At 45.0% G+C, this 26,656-nt stretch overlaps 2 protein-coding genes across 2 annotated transcripts in view; one reads left to right on the top strand and one right to left on the bottom strand.

Moving 5' to 3' along the window:
* GPR146 (G protein-coupled receptor 146) overlaps positions 1-19,824 on the bottom strand; it is a 59,669-nt gene extending 39,845 nt beyond the window's left edge. Inside the window, exon 1 of the mRNA XM_030212349.1 lies at positions 19,623-19,824. Within this exon, the coding sequence (XP_030068209.1) occupies positions 19,623-19,662 (40 nt within the window). The 5' untranslated portion in view covers positions 19,663-19,824. The remainder of the gene's footprint in view (positions 1-19,622) is intronic.
* C8H7orf50 (chromosome 8 C7orf50 homolog) overlaps positions 1-26,656 on the top strand; it is a 292,879-nt gene that overhangs the window by 195,734 nt on the left and 70,489 nt on the right. The window contains exon 3 of the mRNA XM_030212353.1: positions 23,161-23,363. Within this exon, the coding sequence (XP_030068213.1) occupies positions 23,161-23,363 (203 nt within the window). The remainder of the gene's footprint in view (positions 1-23,160; positions 23,364-26,656) is intronic.

Consider the following 26,656-nt stretch of genomic DNA (forward strand, 5'->3'; position numbering starts at 1 on the left):
CTTTAATCGTATTGGAATTTGGAGGAGTAGCTTAGTGGTTAGTGCAGGGGGTTTTGAGTCTGGTGAACTGGGTTCGATTCGCACTGCAGCTCCTTGTGACTCTGGGCAAGTCACTTAACCCTCCATTTGCCCCTGGTACAAAATAAGTACCTGAATATATGTAAACCGCTTTGAATGTAGTTGCAAAATACCACAGAAAGGCGGTATATCAAGTCCCATTTCCCTTTCCCTATTTGAGATTCTGTTGCTACTATTGGAGATTCTACATGGAATGTTAATGTTGCTATTCTACTAGCAACATTCCATGTAGAAGCCTGCCCTTGCAGATCAGCAACGCGGCTGCGCAGGCTTCTGTTTCTGTGAGTTTGCGTTGCTGATCTGCAAGGGCAGGCTTCTACATGGAATGTTGCTAGTGGAGGAGTAGCCTAGTGGTTAGTGTAGTGGACTTTGATCCTGGGGAACTGAGTTCGATTCGCACTGCAGCTCCTTGTGACTCTGGGCAAGTCACTTAACCCTCTATTGCCCCAGGTACAAAATAAGTACCTGTATGTAATATGTAAACCGTTTTGATTATAACCACAGAAAGGCTGTATATCAAGTCCCATCCCTATCTTTAATTGTATTGCATGGGAAGAACTGTGGAAAAGACTTGGAGACGTTACCTCTTCCTTCAATTTCCTTTAGAAATCAGACCTGCCCACTTTGTTTGCTTATCAAGCAGCCAAAATGGTGGACTACAGTACCACCATATTTACGCCATGAAACTAATTTCCAGATTTTTCAGAAACAAAGACCTAGCTTTATCATAAATTCAATTAACTGCTTTGTAAACATTTCAATGATAGATGGTTGGTTGTTATGATCTAGGGTCTGCCCTACTCTTATTATATAAGCCCACACTGATCTGAATAGTTTTGTGTATGTGCGACCTAGAAGCATTAATTGTAACTTCCCCTTCCTGCCCATCTCTATGGATGCCACTCTTCTGGCTTCCTGCCTTTTGCTTTTCAGCTGTGTGTGAGCAGGAGGAAAGTGCATGTTGGTCATACCACAGGGCTCCAGGAAATAACAGTTCCAGCAGTCGAGCAGAACAGCGGGGAGGAAACTGAGGCTGTAACAATACCCAAGTCACTTAGCATAAACAGGCCTGACCTATCCCCAAGGAAGTGACCCACTGCGGCCTTTCCAGTAAGTGCTGCTCAATCCAGAGCTTCAGAGGAAGAACCTGGCTTCTCTGATAATGTGGTTTTGCTTTTTGTTTTTTTCCTCCTGTGGAAAGCTGCCTATTTGAGGAGAATGCAGTTCAGTATAGCATGCTTCCAGCACTACTTGGGGAAAAGTCTGCATGCCCATCGTAGGACCTTACCCAGCCAGGTGGCTATTCGGATGGCACACGTATAACCCTTTTTTAAATTGTTCTTATACACACACACACAGGCCAGGAAGTAAAGCACAGGAGAAAATAACAGGTTTGAGGCGAGATTAGCCTTATTAATTTTTAAGACTATAAATATTGTGCACAATCATTTTAGATGCAGATGTGAGTTGTAGTTGAGCCTTCAACCCTAAGTCTAAAACCTTTCGGTCCTGTCTGTTGATTATTGCGTCTGCCTCCCCGCCCCCCGCAAACGCCCCTGATTTGCATGCTCAATTCAATAGAATAAATGAGCCAGTTAGTGCCAATAATGGGCTTTTTAACAAGCAATTATTGGCACTAATTAGATTTAATTGGGACATCTGCGCATAAATTCAAATGCATCCTGAAGAAAGGGGGACACGGAACAAGCCATTACTGGCGCTAATTAGATTTAATTGGGACATCTGCGCCTAAAATTCAAATGCATCCTGATAAAGGGGGACATGGAAATGGGAGGGTTGTGTGCGTTTTGGGGCATGGTTTTGCGTTACATGCGTAATTATTGAATAACGGTGCTCTGTGCATAAATTTAGGCAGGGACCTTTGCACCACATTTTCGAGAGTGCAAAATGGTGGTGCCTAAATTTACGTGTGATCTCTCTGCTTAAACGTGCCAAACTTTAGGCACAACTTGTGTTGTTCAATATTTTAACAAGTTTCATTTCCATCCCAAACCCTCCCACCTCCCCCCACCCAACCCATCAAATCTACCTTATCTCAAGATTTTTGTAATCTCTCTAGGGTAAGATCAAATTGCCAAACTGAACAACAAATAATTAGGCAAAGATATCAAATGAATACAAAACAAAAAAACATTCAAAAACCCCTTTGTGATCTTAGTAACTATCCTGCTTATTTTCAAAGGAGAAAGGCGGCCATCTTCCGACACAAATCGGGAGATGGCCGGCCTTCTCCTAAGGCCAGCCAAATCGGTATAATCGAAAGCCGATTTTGGCCGGCTTCAACTGCTTTCCGTCACAGGGCCAGCCAATGTTCAAGGGGGCGTGTCGGCAGTGTACCGAAGGCGGGACGGGGGCGTGGTTAAGAGATGGCCGTCCTCGGCCGATAATGGAAAAAAGAAGGCCGGCCCTGACGAGCATTTAGCCGACTTTACTTGGTCCCATTTTGTTCACGACCAAGCCTTGAAAAGATGCCCAAACTGACCAGATGACCACCGGAGGGAATTGGGGATCACCTCCCCTTACTCCCCCAGTGGTCACCAACCCCCTCCCACCCAAAAAAAAAATTAAAAATCATTTTTTTGCCAGCCTCAAATGTCATACCCAGCTCCCTGAAGGCAATATGCAGGTCCCTGGAGCAGTTTTTAGTGGGTATGCAGTGCACTTCAGGCAGGCGGACCCAGGCCCATCCCCCCCCCCCCCCCCCGTTACACTTGTGGTGGTAAATGGGAGCCCTCCAAAACCTACCCGAAACCCACTGTACCCACATCTAGGTGCCCCCCATTACCCTTTAAGGGCTGTAATAGTGTTGTACAGTTGTGGGTAGTGGGGGGTTTGAGGGGGGGTTGGGGGGCTCAGCACACAAGGTAAGGGAGCTATGCACTTGGGAGCAATTTGTGAAGTCCACTGCAGTGCCCCCTAGGGTGCCCGGTTGGTGTCCTGGCATGTGAGGGGGACCAGTGCACTACAAATGCTGGCTCCTCCCACGACCAAATGGCTAGGATTTGACTGGTTTTGAGATGGCCGCCATTAGTTTCCATTATCGGCGAAAACCAATGTCGGCCATCTCTAAGGGCGGCCGAAATGTTGAGATTTAGCTGGCGCCGACTGTATTATCGAAACAAAATACGGTCAGGTACGCCGCTTTCCGAGGCCGTCATTATAGATGGCCGACCCCGTTCTATTATGCCCCCTCTAAGTCACTCCTCGTTGGTGCCATTTATAGAAGTCACCCACTGGTATGCAACTGTACCTTATGCTTAACAATATAACAGTAGCCATACTGGTCAGACCAATGGTCCATGTAGCTCCGTATCCTGCTTCCAACAGTAGCCAATCATAAGTACCTGCTTAGAACGTTCCATGCTACCAATCCCAGGGTAAGCAGTGGCAGTGCTCTCTAAGCAATAAATCTTCCAGTACTTTCAGTAAAAGCGCCTGTGTGTGCATTTAAACAAGCAGGGAAAGCATGAAGAATTTGACTCGTGGAGCGCTTTCCACCCCCATTGTGTGTGTGGTCTCTAACCTGAAGGACAGAGGGATGGAACAATCTGACTAGAACAGTGGCGTGGAGGAGTGGCCTAGTGGTCCTGGGGAACTGAGGAACTGAGTTCGATTCCCGGCACAGGCAGCTCCTTGTGATTCTGGGCAAGTCACTTAACCCTCCATTGCCCCATGTAAGCCGCATTGAGCCTGCCATGAGTGGGAAAGCGCGGGGTACAAATGTAACAAAAATAAAATAGATACTATCGGAGATTCTACATGGAATGTTGCTACTATTGGAGATTCTACATGGAATGTTGCTACTATTGGAGATTCTACATGGAATGTTGCTATTCCACTAGCAACATTTCATGTAGAAGGCTGCGCAGGCTTCTGTTTCTGTGAGTCTGACGTCCTGCACGTATGTGCAGACTCACAGAAGCAGAAGCCTGCGCGGCCACATTGGTGATCAGCAAGGGCCGACTTCTACATGGAATGTTGCTAGTGGAATAGCAACATTCCATGTAGAATCTCAAATAGTAGCAACAGTGGAGGCGTGGCCTAGTGGTGAGGAGTGGCCTAGTGGTTAGGGTGGTGGACTTTGGTCCTGAGGAACTGAGTTTGATTCCCGGCACAGGCAGCTCCTTGTGACTCTGGGCAAGTCACTTAACCCTTGTGACTCTGGGCAAGTCACTTAACCCTCCATTGCCCCATGTAAGCTGCATTGAGCCTGCCATGAGTGGGAAAGCGCGGGGTACAAATGTAACAACAACAACAACAAAAAAAAAAAACAGTTTCCAAACATTCCACTGGTTTCAACAGAATAATACAGTGAAATCAAGTATGATGATATCTCTAACCATTAAATGTCATTGTCACATTCCTACGGATTGACTTTGTACTTGAAACGCAGGGTGCCACTGTCCCCATGCAACAAGGATTTCTGTTCCCTTCCACCACTAGCAGGCTGTACATATAAGCGACCTGTAGCAAACTACGTGGTTCAGTCACCAGGTTTGACAGTAGAGTTTACAAGAGAGAAAATGACATGTATATCTAATCATGAACAGTCAGCCCAGCAGGGCCAGGAGCAGAGAAAGAATGTGGTGTATTCCTCATGAAAATACTTCCAACCCTTCTGTGTGTATAAATGCGTGTGTGTGTGCATCTGTGGACCTGGCTCGCTATGTAGAGGAGGAAATGGGGTAGTTTGACAGGCAGACTTCCCTATGTTACAGCGAATCAGTGTCTGTATGCTGCAGATGCTAGAGCTTTTCTCCCATGGTAGTGCACTGGGTCATATATTTGGGAGGGGGGACGGCTTTGTTTCAAGTGCAAGATCTGGTCCAACATCTTTGTTCCCTGCTGTTGAAGTTTTTGGAGAGTTATTTTGCCTACAGACAAAAACATTTTTCCATCTCCATATGTACAATATCTTTTCAACATTCTTTTGAACTGAAAAGAATAAAAAGGAATATTTGACTAAGGGGTCCATTTAATGCGCACTAAATGATAAGAAGCCCATTATATTCCTATGGGCGCCTTATTTAGTGTGCACTAAATCTGTTAGCGCACCTTAGTAAAAGGGCCCCTAAATCTGCTTCACTGTTGCTCACATCCTATATAATAATTCTCACCTCCAGTGGGTGGCTGGAGGGGGGCAGGGGGAGAGGAGGGTCACTGGACATGGGTGGCTGGAGGGGGGGCAAGGGAGGGAGGGGATGAGGGTGGTCCTGAGACCAGAGAGGTGGGGGTGGAAGGGGGTCCTCAGACCATAAAGGAGGGGAGGGGGCACACACTCACTCACTCACTGTCTCTCACATACACTCTCTCTGACGTACTCTATCTCTCTGTCACACACACACAGTGTCACACACACAGACACTCTCCTGCTTATAATCGAAATAGAAAAACGCCTATATTGTGACCCAAATCGGGAGATAGACGTTTATCTCACAAAAACAAATAAAGCGGTATAATTGAAAGCCGAATTTGGACGTTTTCAACTGCACTCCGTCGCAGATGCGGACAAAGTTGATGGGGGTGTGTCGAAGGCGTGGTGAAGGCGGAACTGGGGCGTGGTTATCGGCCGATCAGAGATGGGCGCCTTTCGCCGATAATGGGAAAAAAATATGCGTTTTTAGCGAGAATTTAGGGCACTTTTCCAGGACCCTGTTTTTCCACGAATAAGGCCCCAAAAAGTGCCCTAAATGACCAGATGACCACTGGAGGGAATCGGGGATGACCTCCCCTGACTCCCCCAGTGGTCACAAACCCCCTCCCACCACAAAATATGCCGTTTCACAACTTTTTATTTTCACCCTCAAATGTCATACCCACCTCCCTGGCAGCAGTATGCAGGTCACTGGATCAGTTATTAGGGGGTGCAGTGGACTTCAGGCAGGTGGACCCAGGCCCATCCCCCCCACCTGTTACACTTGTGCTGGTAAATGGGAGCCCTCCAAACCGCCTCCCAAACCCACATGTAGGTGCCCCCCTTCACCCCTTAGGGCTATAGTAATGGTGTAGATTTGTGGGCAGTGGGTTTTGAGTGGGATTTGGGGGGCTCAACACCCAAGGGAAGGGTGCTATGCACCTGGGAGCTGTTTTACCTTGTTTTTTTTTTTTTTTGTAAAAGTGCCCCCTAGGGTGCCCGGTTGGTGTCCTGGCATGTGAGGGGGACCAGTGCACTACGAATCCTGGCCCCTCCCACGAATGTCTTGGAGTTATTCGTTTTTGAGCTGGGCGCTTTCGGTTTCCATTATCGCTGAAAAACAAAATCGCCCAGTTCAAAAAAAGATAAACGTCCATGTTTTTCGAAAATACGCTTTGGTCCGCCCCTTCACGGACCTGTTCTCGGAGATAAACGCCCATGGAGATAGACGTTTTCGTTTGATTATGCCCCTTTCTGTCTCTCACACAGTCTCTCACACAAACACACACACACTCTGTCTCTCTCTCTCTCATTCTCTCTCTGACACACACACTCCATCTCTCACACACTCTCTCTCAAACATACACTCCGAGGAAAACCTTGCTAGCGCCCGTTTCATTTCTGACAGAAACGGGCCTTTTTTACTAGTATTCCCATATTTATGTTTTAATTCCCAGGGTAGCTGGGACAATCATCTGATAAAAACCCATATTTCCAGAGTCAGCAATAAGGCACCTAGCGCTGAAGCCATCCCTATTCAAGAAAACCGTTTCTGTTCAGAATAGGACACCACTTCATCTGTGAGTTTTAACAAACTGCTGTTGTCAGATAATGCTGGCCGGAAGCATCCCATTATTTCTTATATCATTTTCACTGGCTTTTCCGTTTTTACTTCCACTTCTGGTACGAAAAATCAGAACCAGGTTGTCCGATACCAACTGGCTGTAAAATGCAGGAAAGGCCCAACACATCAAAAGATCATCTTCCGTTCTCTGTCAATGGGGAAAATCCTTGCGTAAAGCCAGGTTCCAGTGTTCGTTTCGTTGTGAATAACTATTGCTTGAACTATTTGTAGCTCTGTCATAATTGATACAGTAGTAGATTTTCTTTTTTTAAGTCTTTCGGGCTGTGATAGAACATGTCCTTCCGCATGTAACAAACAAGCGAACAACAGATACTCAAGATAATAGAAACCAATGTGCTTTTGTCTAAGCTCCTCAAGGCATGTCATTCAGTCCCGTTGACATTAGCAGCCATTGGTTTCCTGAGTAGTGGTGACGGAAGTGATTTTAAAACACATTTTTTTTAATTTTATTTTTAGATACCCACAGCCTAAGCTGAGATATTAACTCATCAAGGTAGAAATGCAGTCATCGTTTCTCTCCCCTTCCCCGCCACCCTGCAGATTCTGTGGTTCCTTTGAACTCTTTCCTTCATCCTTTATTTTTTTTGCTCCCAGCCTTAATTCATCTTACTAATTACAGTGGTGCATCTTACCGCCCACAGTAACAGTTAGTTATTGTCTGCTCTGTGGAGTGCTGGTTGCAGCCAGTTTGCTGATGGTCACTTAAAGGCCAAGTGTGTCTGCTCCATGCCCTTAAGCTAACTGGGTAGACGTGCCATCATGCTCTCACTTCACAACTTGTATCTGGTAGGTCAGGGAGTTTGTGTTACTCTTGAGATGACAACAGAATTTGAATTTTTGTTCCTGTGGTGAGTGAGAGAGAAGGGCTGCTGGGGGTAGGCGGGCACTGAAGAAAGAGATGGAAGCTCTTGGGTTAGAGATGGGTGGGAGAGAGAGGAGGAGAGGAAAAGAGAAGAATGCAGAGGAGGAAAGAAAGTGGAATACATGGCAAGGGTGTCAAGAAAAGGAGTGAGCCAGAGCGAAGAAGGAATGGAAGAGGAGAAAAAGAAGGGATGCTAGGTGGAGGTGGGGAGGATGCTGAGCTGCTGTCATCAGAAGGAGACAGCTGTACTTCTGCTACCAAAAGGAGGGAGAGTTGTGCCACAGTGAGGGAAGGGGGGATATCTGAATATCTCTCCTCGATGGGGGAAAAAAAAGTTACATCTGGCAACTGGGCATAAGGATGCATTAAAATATGCATTGTACAAAGGCATGCAGTTACAAAGATCACAAGAGAACTAGGGCCAGCCTACTGCAGAAGGTTCTGTGGTCTCATTTACAGGAACTCTAGATGCTTCACACCAAGGTAAAAGGCTTTCAGTTCCTCCTTTTCCTGTGCAATATAAGCAAGCAAGCCCCTTTGCAAGTTCGTGCTCATTCTACACGAGCTCAATCTTACTCCTATGCAGAGTCCCGTTTGGTTTCTCTGGAAGATATCTGCAGGGCAGCTACATGGGCTTCTGTCCATACATTCAGTCTTCATTACCGGGTGGCTGTGGCATCTAGTCAAGATGCGGTGTTTGGCTTGTCCCGCCCTACTTGAGGACTGCTTGGGTACATCCCACAAGTCTCTGGATTGATCTGTGGGATGCCATGGAAGGAAAAATTAATTCTTACCTGATAATTTTCTTTCCATTAGTCCCAACAGATCAGTCCAGAAGCCCCCCCCCTCCCCCCCTGGATTTACTGTCTGCGGTTTTGTTTCGGTTGGTTAGTTTTTCGGATTGCGTTGTTCTGATTGTTCCTTCGTTTGATTAAATAATAAAAAGAAATAAAGTTAGAAGTGGTGGAAGTATGTTGGGCATTTGGTCTGGCAATGTCAGGAGAGTTTTCTATTGTTTCCATTCCACTGCTTTGGTATCGTTCATACTGAGGTTTACTTGGCTGCACAGGTCCACATATAGCAAACCTCGGAGGTTCTCTCTGTCTCCACCTGCTGGTAGAGGGTCACAACCCACAAGTCTCTGGATTGATCTGTTGGGACTAATGGAAAGAAAATTATCAGGTAAGAATTCATTTTTCCTTGAGCATTGCTCGCTATGTTGAAATCAGTCAGTTCTACCGAGGATCTAAATGCACACAGCTTTTAACAGGGACTTTTGTGTATCGAGCCCCAGTTATTTGTGTAGCAGTAGCACCTGGTGACCAGAGTGAGGTGCACATGAGTATTCACAAGGCACATTGTTATATAGCTTCAAAGGACTGCTCTGCCGATGCTAGATTTAAGATGGAAAAAGTTAAAACTGGGAAGAAAAGGTCAGAGTAAATATAGCAACAATAGCAAAAAGAGTTTGAAAAGAAACCTCCAGGTAAGGACTAATCCCAGTTCAGATGTTCAATTCAAGCTTTTAAAGCATTTTTCAGTAAGCCTCTGTTTCCTGCCTGATTTTATTTTTTAAAGCAATGCAAAACAAGATATTACAGGACCCAAGCTAGAAATCATTAGAAATTATCCTGAGCTACCCCTCACCGGCCTCCCACTTAGCCATCTCTCTCCTCTTCAATCAGTCCAAAACTCTGCTGCGCGACTCATTTTCCGCCAGAGTCGCTATGCTCACATTTGCCCTCTCCTCAAGTCACCTCACGCCTGGAATAGACTTCCCGAGCCTGTACGTCTAGCCCCGTCTTTGGCCGTTTTCAAATCCAGGCTAAAAGCCCACCTCTTTAACGCTGCTTTTGACTCCTAACCACTACTCACTTGCCCTGTACCCTTTTATCCTCACCTCTTTAATTCCCTTACCTCTTAGTTGTTCTGTCCGTTTGTCTGTCCTATTTAGATTGTGAGCTCTTTGAGCAGAGACTGTCTTTTCATGTATGGTGTACAGCGCTGCGCATGCCTTGTAGCTATAGAAGTGATAAGTAGTAGTAGTAGTAATGTAGAAGCCTGCCCTTGCAGATCAGCAATGCGGCCACGCAGGCTTCTGTTTCTGTGAGTATGCCTTGTAGCGCTATAGAAGTGATAAGTAGTAGTAGTAGTAGTTGCTGATCTGCAAGGGCAGGCTTCTAGATGGAATGTTGCTAGTGGAGGAGTAGCCTAGTGGTTAGTGCAGTGGAACATGGAATGTTGCTATTACTTGAGATTCTACATGGAATGTTGCTACTATTTGAGATTCTACATGGAATGTTGCTATTCCACTAGCAACATTCCATATTTAGATTGTGAGCTCTTTGAGCAGGGACTGTCTTTTCATGTATGGTGTACAGCGCTGCGTATGCCTTGTAGCGCTATAGAAGTGATAAGTAGTAGTAGTGCCCTGCTGTCCACAAGCCAGGAGTTGCTCCTGCCGGAATTCTGCGCCAAAAAATTTGCAAATTCTGAAAGTTCCTTTGTCATGATTTAAACAATATTTTTGCACCCACAGCCATCCACCTTTGTTCCCAGCCCCCGTCCCTGCACCCACACTTCATCCACCTTACAGCCCCCCTCCCTGTACAAATACCAGCCATATTTATTTTTTTCTAGCCTCCTCCCTGCGCCCATACTTCAGCCTACCCCACACCCACTTTACAGCCCCCCCTCCTTCCTCCCTCCCTTCCTGTATACAGAACTGTATACCATTTACTTTTTCCAACCCCTCCACACTCTGTCCATCCTTTTCCAGTAGGGTTCTTTCCTGCCCCTGAAGAGGCCACTAGACCACCAGGACATATTAAGCCTGGGAAGGGCCTGCTGAGGCTTTGTGTGTGTGTGGGGGGGGGGGGGAATGGAATCGGGCAGCCAGCTGGCCTTTACTGTGGGAACAGGGACCACGCTAAAGATTCTGTGTGAAAAAAGTAAATTCTGCACTGTGCAGAATTCCAGAATTATTATTATTATTTGTAGCATTTGTATTCCACATTTTCCCACCATTTTGCAGGCTCAGTGTGGCTTACGTATTACCGTAAACGGCATTAGCCGATTCCGGTTTGAACAAATACATGATCTGGATTAATTCAAAACCATAATTGTGGTAGAATGAGGTACATATATGGTAGGTACAGTTGGGGGGAACTTGGATAGGGAGAGGGGAGGAAGAGTCAGGTAATGTCCATTACGGTCTTTGGTTACATTGAGGCATATTTTCAAAGCACTTAGCCTTCCAAAGTTCCATAGGTTTCTAAGTGCTCTGAAAATATGCCTCAAATTGTGTCGCAGATGTCCAGTTATTTTATGTTGGGTCGGTGAGGTATGTTCTTTTGAACAGAAGGAGCAAAGAAAGTACCAAAAGGTGCCTTCAAAACAAGTTACTGGAAGGGGATTTAAAGTATTTGGTGAAAAGGGAGGATAAGATAAGATGGCTATTCCTTCTGATTCCCAAGTAACTAGTCTTGTGGTTCCTGGGGACCATTTCTGGAAAGCTGATGGGAATTGCTGAAATCTTAATTATAAACCCATTATAAGAGACTGTGCTGAAGAAACCCACAGAGAGATGCGTCAAGCTAGGTGGCACAGGGGAAGAGATTAGCCATTTAGCATTAGCAATTGCCAGATACCACCCACCTAGTAGGAGATCAGCTCTAAAATTAGCTTCAGGCTCCTAAGTAATGCGGCAGATTTAAGTGGAATGAACTAGACAGGCATTGGATTGACATCTAATGCACGATAAAACCCCCCTTTGTAAAAACAAAAACACATCATTCTAACACTGACATTACCAGATGATAAATACAATATACACCTGAGCTGCTCCTACAGAACTATCTTTCTTCTAACCACCGCAGGCGCCAACAAGAAAATTCCACAAGGAGAGACTAGTATCTGAATTAAATAGGCACTTAAGCTAAATTTCAACCCTCTTTGGCTCGCTTCCCTACACTCGATCCTATCTCTAGTTTTCTTTCTTGGCCTGAAAGTTGTCCATCTTTAATTCTAACACCATCTCCTGTTTTGGTCTTTAAGATTCAATAAATAGCGCCCTGAGGGCCCTGTTTACTAAGCAGCGTTATAGGAACGTTAACATTTTTAACGCGCGTTAACCATGTACGTGCCTACAATATCCCTATAGGCGCCTACGTGGTTAGTGCACGCGCTAAGTGTAGGCACGCTAAAAACACGAATGCACATTAGTAAACAGGGCTCTAAATTTGGCACCGGGTTGCGCCGTTTAAGCTACAATTCTGTAAAGGGCGCACTGCACGGAGTATTCTTTATAGAATACTTGCGTAATATGCAATTTACGCCTACCAAAGGCTGGAATGCAACTGTTGATATTCTGTAACATCGAACCTAATTTCTGGGAGCATCCTTGACCCATCTGTGCCCTTCCCATGACCACACCCTCTTCGGAGTTGCGCTCTATGAAAATTAGGTGTACATGTTATAATAGGGCGTAAAGCAGATCCGCGCGTAACTCCTAATTACTGTCAATTAAGTGCTTGTTCAATAATTGACTGTTAGCAGCTAATTGACTAATTAGTTTATTTGGGTGACCTACACAGAATCCAGGCATAAATCTTCTTCGCTATGCTCCTACTTTAAATGCTGCAGTTCAGGCACCAACTGAGAGAAAGCACAGCAGTATCCAGATTTGTTTTCAATCCATAAAGCTTAAACTCTCGCCTCCTCAGAAATTAAACACAATTCAGTATAAGGAAGGGATCTCAATTTAACTAACTCCTTTCTGGCACTGCTGACCAAAAAGGGCACCTCATGTCCTTTCTAGAAAACGTCAACGACGTGCAGACAAAAATGCCAGTCTGCCCACAGACTACTGCCACATTCAAATATTTAAACAGAAAAGCTATAGTAACAACCCACAATTGAAAGTTACTGGTACTCAAGTTCATAAACAATGCAAAACCACACGTGGAACATTTGAGGGCCAGAAAGGGGAGAAGAACAGGCTGACATGTAACACAGTAGCAATACGGAGGTGTTGAGTCAGCAAGAAAAGGTGACAAGGTCAACCAACATGAAACCACAACAAGATTCCGCACAGTTTCTCCAGAATATGAATGGCCTTATTTGCCAAAATTATCTTCTTTTTTTTTTTTAACAAAGCGTGTGTGAGGGGGAGTTTACACAAACACTAAAGGCACAGCTGTGCACAACAAAATGTTATTAGGAATATGGATGCTGCAGAGGCAGCTCACAGCCTTTGCAGCAGGGCCAAGGGCATCATAGTCATTATGAAATGGTGACACCTAGTGGTCAATTTTAGGGCTTGCAATTGCAGGTTTTTTTTGGAGCAGCCCTGGTGTGTATCACCTGGCCAGGATGTTGTTCATGTTCATCTTTATTTAATATACCATTAACTCAAAATACATCAAAGAGGTTTACAGATAATTTCTAAAGACAGGGCAAGAAAAGACAGAAACAAAGGGTAATCTAGGTTATAATAATTCATATGCTATAATCTTAATAAAATAATAATAAAAAGGAACAATGAAAATTATAACAAAAGTAATATCAAAGTAACTTTAAAAAAGGAAACATAAGAGGAAGGTGGGTAACACAAAGCATAAGACAGTACAGACAAACCACATCACCAGAAGCTGCAAAGTCGCAAACGCACAAAACCCGTTGGGAGTCGTTAGTCTGGGTGAAAAACGGACAAAATTGTAGGTTTTAAAAGCTGCCTTAAAATTCTTTTATGAAGTTTCTGAACAAATCCATAAAGGTCAACTGTTCCACAGTTTGGAAAACAAAAATGAGGACGTTATAATGCCTTTGGATTGCTCCATGGTACGACCACACCTCGAATATTGTGTTCAATTCTGGTTGCCGTATCTCAAAAAAGATATAGTGGAATTACAAAAGGTGCAGAGAAGGGCGACGAAAATCTGTTTTTAAGTTTGAGTTTTAAACTTTTTATGCATTTAGTTCCTTTAATTATTTATCAGGGTGGACCCGGAAAGTATCTGGGGCGCTGCCAATTTTTAATGCTGGTACCCAGATAACCAGCTTAGTTGTTTGGGTGCTGCCGCTGAATTTTGGCGCACCTAGGTGACTTCCAAGGAGCTGCCCATACCTGGATAAGGGCCCCACAAGGCTTCCCTAACCCCTGCCCGTTCCCCCAACCCCTTCCAACAGTCACAACAGTCTGATCACTAAAAACCAACCTGTTCAAAAAGGCATACCACAATGATCGATCCTAAATTCCAGATAACGAAACTTATACCAGAACTGGACAAAACTGAACCCTCGATACTTGCTTGATTGCTTAATTTACTCTGTCACCATTGAACTTTAACGCAATACCACTCTGTATTTCTCATCCCGGTAATGGCAATCGCCATTACGGCATTATGTAAGCCACATTGAGCCTGCAAATAGGTGGGAAAATGTGGGATACAAATGCAAGAAATCAAACATATAAATGGCAAGTGACCGACTCACCTGCAAATGCGCAGTAGAGACTTCCCTCTCTGTCCCGCCCTCGCGTCAAGACGTGATGACATCAGAGGGCGGAACAGAGAGGGAAATGGAGTCGGAGTCACTGTCGGACGCTGCCGCCTGGAAACGAACATCGCGCGCACCAACCTCCACCCTCCCCCCCATCCCCGCCGCCACTCCCGCCCTCCTCCGCATCGGGCCCCTTGCACTGACCTGACAGCGCCTCTCACCTCCGTGAGGTGAGAGGCGCTGTCAGGTCAGTGCGGGGGGCCCGGCACGGAGGCGGGAGGGAGCGGCGGCGAGGAGGGTAGCTGCAAATCTCGCCCGTTTTTACGAGCTTAACGGCTAGTAAACAAATAAATAAATCTGTATTTATTTTTAGACTCCTGATGCAGGCCTATTTGGTCGAAACACGGCCTGTGTCCAGTCTTGGATGCTAATGAACACTTATCCCCCTGTTTACCAAGCTACACTATTGCCAACTCAGCCCATTCACTTGTCGGCATTGCAGGCTTGGTAAACAGGGGGGTTTAAATACAAGGGACAATCAGGTAACATACACAATAAACGATTACAAAGGTCCAGCTGTGCTTCAAAACAGTAGATTTAAAAAAAAAAAAAGAAGAAAGGTATACAAGTGTAAAAGGATACAACCTGATTGATACATTGTTTCCTTCTGCTGCTATAGTAATCAGGTTGTACCTTTTTACACTTGTACAGCTTTCTTTTACTATCTGCTGTTCTGAAGCACAGCTTGACCATTGTAATCGTATACTGTGTATATTATCTGATTGTCCCTTCATTCACTCACCTACTACCTTCATTTTTTAACATTTATTCATGGTTCTAGAATTATTGTTTGTCTGTTTTTTGATTTTTTTTTTTTATTTCAACATTTTTATTGATGACAAAACCATTAAACATCTCCAGCGATTTAAATGTACATAAAGTCAAGCATCAAAGATTGCACAACAAAAGACATAGTGTTAATGTCAGTCATCAAACTTTAGTAATTTGTCCCCCCCTCCCCCCCCCCCTAGTATTCCAGCAATGTATTAGTGGTACAACAGTGCTATCTCCCCCATGCACAAGCGCATCAGGGGCTACCAACATAACCGTCGATCGTCGGGACATTCATCAACCACATTGTTAACATTCTCCTCCCCTCCCCTCCCTACCCTACCCCCCACCCCCCGTCCCCCTACTACCCTATTATGTATGCTTCCAACCAATTATAAGATCGCTGCGTCCTAATATATGTGACAGCCTACTATATGGCAACTTATAAGAGTTGGTAACAGTAAATACCAGATGGGGGGGACTTGTTTCTTATGGCCCCTTAATCCTCTGCTTGGCTTGCATTTACTTTGATGCCTTTTATTTATTTATTTATTTATTGCATTTGTATCCCACATTTTCCCACCTTTTTGCGGGCTCAGTGTGGCTTACAATATGATATGAATAATGGAAATACAATTTGTTACAACTTGGTTATGGATTACATTGTGCAGAGTATGCGAGACAATCAAAGTATTGTTAAGGAATATAACAATGGAACACAAACATTGAAACATTGGAATGAGACAATGGGAAGCTTAAAGGGCAATATAAGACACTAAGACATATGGAGGCATATTTTCAAAGCACTTTGGGAGGCTAAGTTCCATAGGTTTCTATGGAACTTTGGGAGGCTAAGTGCTTTGAAAATGAGCCTCTTATGGTATACATATTTCTGTGAGTAAAGGTATGAGTGATGTGAGCACAAAGAGCGATCCCAGTTGCGCTCCTAAGATTAACATATGTCACCATGCGCTCAGTATATATGACAAGTTAAAAGTTCGACACCCCCCCTATCACTAATCCCCCCCTCTCCCTTCCTTCTCATTCACTCTACATTCATCCCAAGTCATTCAATATCATTGTTTGTTTTTATGCTATTTATTGTATGCCCAGTAGACTTCTACATATTTCTGTACATAGAGTTCTGGACTCCTGATGGAATGTGGTGGCGTCTGATCATCACAACCTTTATACAGTCAAGACAGATCACACTTTTGGCTTCCAATAAAATACTTTTATGGAACTTCGGTGGTCCTGATGCTCTTCCCTGGGTTGTCACCACCCTTTTGCTCCACGGACACAAATGAACCTCAACTATTTAAGTCTGTTACATTTACTACTATTGCTGATCTCTCAACACTTGCATTTGGTAGGATCTGCCAGATCTCTTGGCAGCATCTGGACTGGTTCCTGTCAGAGACAGGATACTGGTCTGATGGAGCTTTTTATACACTCGTTCTTGGTCACCAGTCTAGCGCTGCTCATGGCAGTCCTAATTCTGATCTCATGCTGGACACATGTACTGACATAAACCTTCTTTTTTTTTTCAGTTTGTTGGGATGGTGGACTTGACACTGTTCTAGCTTTACCCCTTTTTAGAACAGTTGTGCCAAGCGTGAACAGACTGATTTGTACAGATTGCCAACTATTTTGCTATGTGTTTATATATAAAATAGTAACATAGCAGGTGACGGCAGAAAAAGACCTGTATGGTCCATCCAGTCTGCCCAACAAGATAAACTCATATGCGCTGCTTTATATGTATACCTGACCTTGATTTGTATCTACCATTTTCAGGGCACGGACTGTAGAAGTCTGCCCAGCACTAGCCCCGCCTCCCAACCACTAGCCCCGCCTCCCAACCACTAGCCCCACCTCCCAACCACCGGTGCTGCCACCCAATCTCCGCTAAGCTTCTGAGGATCCATTCCTTCTGAACAGGATTCCGTTACGTTTATCCCACGCATTTTTGAATTCTGTTACCGTTTTCATCTCCACCATCTCCCGCGGGAGGGCATTCCAAGTATCCACCACTCTCTCTGTGAAAAAATACTTCCTGACATTTTTCTTCAGTCTGCCCCCCTTCAACCTGAATTCACATCCTCTAGTTCTACCGCCTTCCCGTCTCCGGAAAAGGTTTGTTTGCGGATTAATACCTTTCAAATATTTGAACGTCTGTATCATATCACCCCTGTTTCTCCTTTCCTCCAGGGTATACATGTTCAGGTCAGCAAGTCTCTCATACGTTTTGTAACGCAAATACCATACCATCCTCGTAGCTTTTCTTTGCACCGCTTCAATTTTTTTTTTTTACATCCTTAGCAAGATACGGCCTCCAAAACCGAACACAATACTCCAGGTGGGACCTCACCAACAACTCATACAGGGCCATCAACACCTCCTTTCTTCTGCTGGTCACACCTCTCTATACAGCCTAGCAACCTTCTGGCGGCTACGGCCACCGCCTTGTCACACTGTTTCCTCGCCTTCAGATCCTCAGATACTATCACCCCAAGATCCCTCTCCCCGTCTGTACATATCAGACTCTCACCGCCTAACACATACATCTCCTGTGGATTTCTACTCCCTAAGTGCATCACTTTGCATTTCTTTGCATTGAATTTTAATTGCCAAACATTAGACCATTCTTCTAGTTTCTGCAGATCTTTTTTCATGTTTTCCACTCCCTCCGGGGTGTCCACTCTGTTACAAATCCGCAAAAAGGCAAACTTTACCTTCTAACCCTTCAGCAATGTCACTCACAAATATATTGAACAGAATCGGCCCCAGCACCGATCCCTGAGGCACTCCACTACTCACCTTTCCCTCATCCAAGTGAATTCCATTTACCACCACCCTCTGGCGTCTGTCCGTCAACCAGTTTCTAGTCCAGTTCACCATGTCATTTCAAGGAGTTGCATGCCAGAGAGGCAACTGGGTATGGAATTACTGAACAATTTTCCAATGCCATGGTGAAGATATGGAGAATACTTCTACTGCAATGCTGTTCACTGTCCACAATTTACCTATGAAACAGCTAATGTAACTCGACTGAAGTCTTTATCTGCTTCATATGAGGGGAAAATGAATTTGTGAAAAACTCCGTTTCTTGCTAAGTTTTCCCTGACTACTGTATGGCAAATTAGGCCCCAGTTTCAGAGTGGCAAGGAAGGATTCAGTCTCAGATTAATACCAGCAGTGATCCCCCTTACATAGTAACATAGTAAATAGTAACATAACATAGTAGATGACGGCAGAAAAAAAGACCTGCACGGTCCATCCAGTCTGCCCAACAAGACAACTCATGTGTGCTACTTTTTGTGTATACCCTACTTTGATTTGTACCTATGCTCTTCAGGGCACAGACCGTATAAGTCTGCCCAGCACTATCCCCTCCTCCCAACCACCAGCCCCGCCTCCCACCACCGGCTCTGGCACAGACCGTATAAGTCTGCCCAGCACTATCCCTGCCTCCCAACCACCAGCCCCGCCTCCCAACCACCGGCTCTGGCACAGACCGTAGAAGTCTGCCCAGCACTGTTCTTGTACTAAGAGTTCTGAAGCTAATGTCGAAGCCCCTTAAATTTACACTGCAGTCCATTCCATTCATATCTATTCAGTTACGATCAGGGCGTAGACCGTAGAAGTCTGCCCAGCCCCGGTTTTGCCTCCCAATTACCAGCGTAGCCACCCAATCTCCGCTAAGATTCTGTGGATTCATTCCTTCTAAACAGGATTCCTTTGTGTTTATCCCACGCATGTTGGAATTCCATTACCGTATTCATCTCCACCACCTCCACCCCCCCCTTGCTCCTGAACCTGTCATCTCCTTGATACACCCGAGGGTGCTGGCTCCTGAACCACTGGGACAAATACAGGGCCAGGAGAGCAGCCTCACTCATTGCTGAATAAGAATTTCCCTACAACATGAATGTACTCACGCACCGAAATGCTGTAATGAGCACCGCCTATGGAAAGTCATTCACAGACCAACACCAACAATTTCAGCCCCAGGTGACTGTGTCACACTGCCTGAGAAGCCTGAGTACAGAACTATGTAGGACGATAACTGAATGGGGTTGTAAAATAAGCTATCGAACCATTAATGGAACAATTTTTTACTTATGAATGAGGAAAGTTAAAGGAACCTCGTCAGCAGCCTAGAGAAATTTGTGCCCTCTGAGATTACTGTAGGTACATCTGTTTTGCATGCACGCTGCTATAATTTAAAGAATCAAGTAACTGTACTAGAAATCAGCCCACGCATCTGTACCATATTAGAAAATCGGTTATGGAAGCTTTCCAAGATGCGTTCGATTTTAAAAGCTGCGGTCTGCAATGTCCTTTTTTAAAAAATTGCAATTCAAATAAAGTGGGGGGGGGGGCTCCCCTGTTCTCGCCAGATGACTGTATTTGCAGGGGATGCGGTGGCTTAAATGAATACCTGGGCATTGATGAGCAAAATCTTAAAAGATCTGATGAACGGTTAACTTTACAGAATCGCTCGTTCCGTAAATGAGTCGCACAAGAAAGTTCAAAGCTGTACTTACCTAGGGAGTAGCCTGTGATCTCGCTTTCTGCGCGCCGCATGGACCTTGCTGCTGCTGGGTCAGAACCGCACGATGGAAAAATGCCCGCTTAGACGTTTGATGTTTCCGTCCCCCACCTCCTCCTGGACGCTCAAGGTTCATTTTCCGCTCAGGAGGTGCTGTCGCTGGGGGCCGATGATGCACTTGTCCGGAGCAGCCAGGATCCGGGTTTCTTTTAGGTCATTATTGAGAAGTTCAGAATGTGTGTGTGTGTGTGTGTGTGTGTGGGGGGGGGGGGGTTAAACCTAAATGCATCAACCCCACCCCCACGCAAAGTCCTCTAGCTGCCTCGTCCTGTTAATCTTCAAAGTGTGGCGAAAAAGCGGAGCTCCCCCGGCCTGGGCCCCTTGTCCACTGTTTTTATTTATTTCGATCCCTGGAGGATGACCAGCAGTGCCCCCCACTCCTCTAAAATTGCAGTACCCCGGCCAAACTAAGTACTAGATACAGCTCGCAAGCAAGCAACCGCTGTCCCCCCGGATCGTAAGTGACTGTCCGAAATAACCTGCTGAGCCTGCCACACACAGGACAGTGGCGAAAAAAGCCCTTCCTGCCTTTGAAGTCTAGGCTTATGCGAGTATTAAACTCTTACGGCCCCTATAAGGCTGGAAAGGATTCAGATTTCAGTGTTTGACTTGTTTGGGGGAAGAGGCTGCTGAACATCAGAAGGCAGAATGAACCAACTTCAAATCACTGGCAGCCTCTCTGTTTGCCCGAGAGTCGTGTTCGCCTCTGTGTTTGTACGTTTAATTTCCTCTTCCGTTCCGTTTTAGCTCTGCTTTGCGCCCTTAAAACACAAGATTCTAATTTGATGTTTAAATCGATGTTTTGCACGAAAAGATACATTTTACATATATGGACTGTTTTATCACATTTTGGTGTGTTAAGTTGTTTTTCAGACGTGCCCGGGTTCTCGTTTGTAGCTTTTGAGCACTCCCCACCCCCGGGCCCCCCCACTTCCCGAGTCGTTTAACTTTTAAGCAAAGATATGCTCGGATTAGGTAGGTATACGTGATATAAAAGAAAGAACTGGGTTTTGGATCTACCCTAAATTCATAAAAATAAACATGTTTCCCCTATTTTAAATCAGAAAAGAGGCTGTCACGAATTGCTCTGCCCTTACACGTACTCCTGTGCGAAATAGGGTGATGGCTGGCAGAACGTTTTTCAGGGGAGGGAGGAGAAGATAGGCTTTGTAAGGCTTGTACAAAAACAATGCTTAATTAAAACTCCATGGGGGAGGAGAGGGTCAGATGTCACCCCATGGGCGCTGCTGTGTGTTTTGCCTTCTCCTTTCGCCATTCAATAGCTGTTTTCCTTCCCCCCCCCCCACCCCCACAGATTTAAGCCTGACTCCATCGAGAGCTTCTTTGAGGTTTTTCTGCCTCAGCTGAGTCTCCAGTCCAGAATCATTTCCAAAGCAAGCTAATGTTTCCTCTCGCTCTTTCTGCAGCCAAGAGTTGTAGGGTCACAGGAATGGGTGTACTTTTAAAAGAAACCACCATCCAGTTATTCACGACTGTGATTTTTTTTTTTTACTTCTAAAAAAAAAAAAATGTCTGAATCTGTAATTTTGCAGATATCTGGTTGAATATTTTAGCTAACAGATGCACTTAGAAGTTAATTTTTCAACAGGTTAATTGGCCAGGAAGCTGCCTATTGTACTTATATATTTACAAATTTATATTACTGGCCCGCTCACCATGGTTCAAGGAGAGGGTACAATAATCGCACACATTCTTCAGGAACCACCGAAAAAAAACAAGACAAATTTATTGAACCAAGCAGGTGAAACAGGCTCATGACAGGAAAGCTGCACATTATAATCTAAATATTATTTGCCTTCCTACAGCTTTATACCTCGGTCATCTCGTGGGAACATGTTCCATAGAGTACTGGCGGGGGAGGGGGAAGAAAGAATCTAATGGTGGGATAACAAAACTGTTGTGGGAACATACTGTAATGCAGGGGTTCTTTTTTTTGTAATACTTTTATTAAATTTCAAAAATACAGCAACACAAAAAGCAGTGCAACAAGATAAAACACACAGAACAATACAGAAAGCCGAGTTCAAGTCGTAAAATTGGTCAGCGGCAGTGGCGTACCAAGGGGGGGGGGGGGGCGGTCCGCCCCGGGTGCACGCCACTGGGGGGGTGCCGTGCGCCTGTCGGCTCTTCGTTTTCATGCTCCCTTTGCCCCGGAACAGGTTACTTCCTGTTCCGGGGCAGAGGGAGCATGAAAACGAAGAGCCGGCAGGCGCGCGGCACCCCCCCCCCAGCGGCGTGCGCCGGGGGGGGGGCGTTGTGCTGTTCCAGGGGGGCGCGCTGCACCTGGGGGGCGGGGCGCATCGGCGATCCGCCCCGGGTGTCAGCCCCCCTAGGAATGCCACTGCTTAGCGGAGAGAAAAAGGTCTAAAGATTTCCATTTCTGAATAGCAGTTTTAGGACCAAACATGGAAATTACTGTAGATTGCTCATACTTTTTGTATAGCAGAACCCAGTTCCACCAAACCACCGCATTTACGTGGGAATTATCTTTCCAGTGCGAAATGATCAGTTTCAGTGCAACCGAAACCAAAAAGTCAAACAATAACTTATCACATTCTGTAAAGAGGAATGAGATACAAACGGATTTCCAGATTACATATTTAGGTAAAAAAGATTCTTGGAATCCAAAAATTTCTTTCAATGTTTCCCAAACACCTGCAAGGGGTTCTTAACCTTTCTTGGTTCCCACACCCCTTTAACTGATCTATGAAGCCCTCGTACCCTCTTCCTAAACCGTGTGTCCGCTAGTGACTGCTGACAGCTACGTTATGTCGCTGTTAGTCATTAAATTTCTGCATGCAAATCAGCACACATAGCCGATTTGTACGCGGAACTTAATTGGGTAATAAGCCGGTCAATGCCGATAATTGGATGTTAAGCAATTGCGGCACTAATTGGGACTAATTAGGATTTATGCACATAACACGCTAAGAGGCATATTTTCAAAGCACTTAGACTTACAAAGTTCCATTGTAACCTATGGAACTTTGTAGGTCTAAGAGCTTTGAAAATGAGCTTCTAAGCGTGTTCTATAAAGTGATGTGCTTAAATTGGACTGCACAGATCTCTAAAGGGGGTGTGGCCACGGGAGGGGCACAAGCGGGTCATGGTTTTAGTTGGCATAAATGGCTGCGACTAAATTTTAGTTACAGGAATGGGCGCTATGTGCATTCTATAAACACCCCCCGCCCCTTCTCTAATCCAAACAGAATGGTTAAAAAATGGTTCACGTCACGCTCAGGTTTCATCACAGAACACGGGGCACTGGATATGTACTTCCGTCACTACATGGTAATCTAAGCTAGTCAGTTCTGCACTCTCTCAGGCACCTTCACTACAGCTGAAATGTTTGCTGCATTTGAAGGACGTTGGAATAAAAATGGATCCTTGGGAAATGAGCCCTAACTTCTCCACAACATGTGCTTATAGACAAAAGTGTTCTTTTCTTCTAGGCAATGAAAGAAAGAGGTGAGACCGCTGAACATCCTGAAGACGAGGATCTGACCCCAGAGGAAAGGAGAGTACTAGAAAGGAAATTGAAGAAAGAGCGTAAGAAGGAAGCTAAGAAGCTTATGAGAGAAGCTGGAGTCATTGTCAAGAAAGAAGACCCCAAAAAGCCCACAGGCTCTGAGCTGGCTCTGCAGTATTTACTCAGGTAATCTGTTACGCTTTTCAAGGCTATATTCTGATGATGTCTGCCATTTTTACTGTTACGAAAGCTGACGTCCATCTACAAGTGTAAGATCTGTTCATTCATTTTTTTAGGCCATCTTAGCCAAGGTTGATAACAAAATAACACACATAATCATAAAAACTAGTAACAATAAACACAGAAACAAATAAAATACAAAACTTTCTCCAAATACATATGACCCACAAAAAAAAAAACCAATTCAGCCACTTGCTTCACCTTTCCTCCATATATATGCTCAGAAAGGAAATGATGGATTTTGGTGATATGATAGAGAAAGAAACGACAGGTTTTAGCAGTCTGTTGAATATGTGCAGAAAAGGAGAGAGAGGAGTGGAAGATAACCCCAAGGTTACGAGCTGATGAGACAGGGAGGATGAGAGTTATCCATAGAGACAGAGAATAGGGGAAGAACAGAGGTGCCCTTGAAACATTAACAGACCATTCAAAGGCCCTCAACGTGTCCAACAGGCATGTGTAACGTTCATACAGTAGGAAGTGATGGATAGTATTTACATGCGATGCTGTGTTGCTCTGCACTTAAAACAGCTGTAGTGCTTGATTGCCATCTTTTCAGAGGCACCTTTTGGTCTTGTTTTAATTGACATTGTTTTTCTAAGAAAAGTTGCTTATGCATTTGGTTTGTCTCTGTATGCGCACATAATCTCAAAAATCATTCAAGCGACAGCACTCCAATTTTTATGAAAGGTAGAGCCATATAAAAGCCAGAAACTGGAATGTTTTCATAGAAAAAAATTGTCCATGTGGCCGAAAACAAGAGATAAGCAGAGGAGGTAAGGACTCTGGAGCTGCTAACGGAATTCAAGCATGCGTGGGATAAACATAAAGGAATCCTGTTCAGAAGGAATGGATCCTCAGAAGCTTAGCTGAGATTGGGAGGCAGTGCTGGTGTTTGGGAGGTGGGGATAGTGCTGGGCAAGACTTCTACGGTCTGTGCCCTGAAAATGGCAGATAAAAATCAAGGTGAGGTATACACAAGAAGTAGCACATATGAGTTTATCTTGTTGGGCAGACTAGATGGACCGTGCAGGTCTTTTTCTGCCGTCATCTACTATGTTACTATGTTATGTAATCACCTCCACCTCTCCTTACCCTTAGTTCATTCTTTCAACCCTTCTTTAACCCCCACCTCCTGTTTTTCCTTTTCTGAAATCACTGAAGAAGAAACTGCATATTTTCTTTCCTCCTCAAAACTAACTACCTGTTCCTTTGAGCCTATTTCCACCCATCTACTTAGCACTATCTCCCCTACTGTCATATCCTCAATCTTTCACTTTCCACTGAGTCTGTTCGTGATGCCTTCAAACATGCCGTAGTCACACCACTCTTCAAAAAACCTTCATTGGACTCTACCTGTACTTCCCACTATCTCTCCATCTCCCACCTTCCTTTCCTGTCCAAGATACTTGAACATATGCTGTTCATCGCCATTGTCTTGACTTTCTTTCACCTCAGGCTATTCTTGATCCACTTCAATCTGGCTTTCGCCCTCTTCATTCAACTGAAACAGCTCTTACTAAAGTCTCCAATGACCTGTTCCTGGCCAGATCCAAAGGTCTCTCTACTATCCTCATCCTTCTCATTTGTTTTTGGGGTTTTTTTTGTTACATTTGTACCCCGCGCTTTCCCACTCATGGCAGGCTCAATGCGGCTTACATGGGGCAATGGAGGGTTAACTGACTTGCCCAAAGTCACAAGGAGCTACCTGTGCCTGAAGTGGGAATCAAACTCAGTTCCTCAGCCACCACCCTAACCACTAGGCCACTCCTCCACTGTTGCTACTATTTGAGATTCTACATGTAGAAGTCGGCCCTTGCAGATCACCAATGTGGCCGCGCAGGCTTCTGCTTCTGTGAGTCTGACGTCCTGCACATTCCATGTAGAATCTCCAATAGTAGCAACATTCCATGTAGAGTCTCCAATACTATCTATTTTATTTTGGTTACATTTGTACCCTGCGCTTTCCCACTCATGGCAGGCTCAATGTGGCTTACATGGGGCAATGGAGGGTTAAGTGACTTGCCCAGAGTCACAAGGAGCTGCCTGTGCCTGAAGTGGGAATCAAAGTCAGTTCCCCAGGACCAAAGTCCACCACCCTAACCACTAGGCCACTCCTCCACTGTTGCTGCTATTTGAGATTCTACATGTAGAAGTCGGCCCTTGCAGATCACCAATGTGGCCGCGCAGGCTTCTACATGGAATGTTGCTAGTGGAATAGCAACATTCCATGTAGAATCTCCAATAGTAGCAACATTCCATGTAGAGTCTCCAATACTATCTATTTTATTTTGGTTACATTTGTACCCTGCGCTTTCCCACTCATGGCAGGCTCAATGTGGCTTACATGGGGCAATGGAGGGTTAAGTGACTTGCCCAGAGTCACAAGGAGCTGCCTGTGCCTGAAGTGGGAATCAAAGTCAGTTCCCCAGGACCAAAGTCCACCACCCTAACTACTAGGCCACTCCTCCACTGTTGCTGCTATTTGAGATTCTACATGTAGAAGTCGGCCCTTGCAGATCACCAATGTGGCCGCGCAGGCTTCTACATGGAATGTTGCTAGTGGAATAGCAACATTCCATGTAGAATCTCCAATAGTAGCAACATTCCATGTAGAATCTCCAATACTATCTATTTTATTTTGGTTACATTTGTACCCTGCGCTTTCCCACTCATGGCAGGCTCAATGCGGCTTACATGGGGCAATGGAGGGTTAAGTGACTTGCCCAGAGTCACAAGGAGCTGCCTGTGCCTGAAGTGGGAATCAAACTCAGTTCCTCAGGACCAAAGTCCACCACCCTAACCACTAGGCCACTCCTCCACTTCTCAATCTGTCTGCTGCTTTTGATACTGTTGATCACTGCCTACTCCTTGATACGCTGTCCTCACTTGGATTTCAGGGCTCTGTTTCCTGGTTTTCTTCTTATCTCTCCCAGCGTACCTTTAGTGTATACTCTGCTGAATCCTCCTCCACTTCTATCCTACTATCAGTTGGTGTACCTCAGGGATCTGTCCTTGGACCTCTTCTTTTTTCCATCTATTCTTCTTCCCTTGGTACTCTGATCTCATCCCATAGTTTTGAGTATCACCTTTACGCTGATGACTCTCAGATCTACCTCTCCACACCAGAAATTTCAGCAGGAATCCAGGCCAAAGTATCAGCCTGCCTGTCTGACATTGCTGCTTTGGTGTCTCACCACCATCTGAAACTAAACATGACCAAGACTGAGCTTCTTATC

This window comes from Microcaecilia unicolor, chromosome 8 (assembly GCF_901765095.1).
Source record: "Microcaecilia unicolor chromosome 8, aMicUni1.1, whole genome shotgun sequence".
NCBI classification, from domain to species: domain Eukaryota; kingdom Metazoa; phylum Chordata; class Amphibia; order Gymnophiona; family Siphonopidae; genus Microcaecilia; species Microcaecilia unicolor.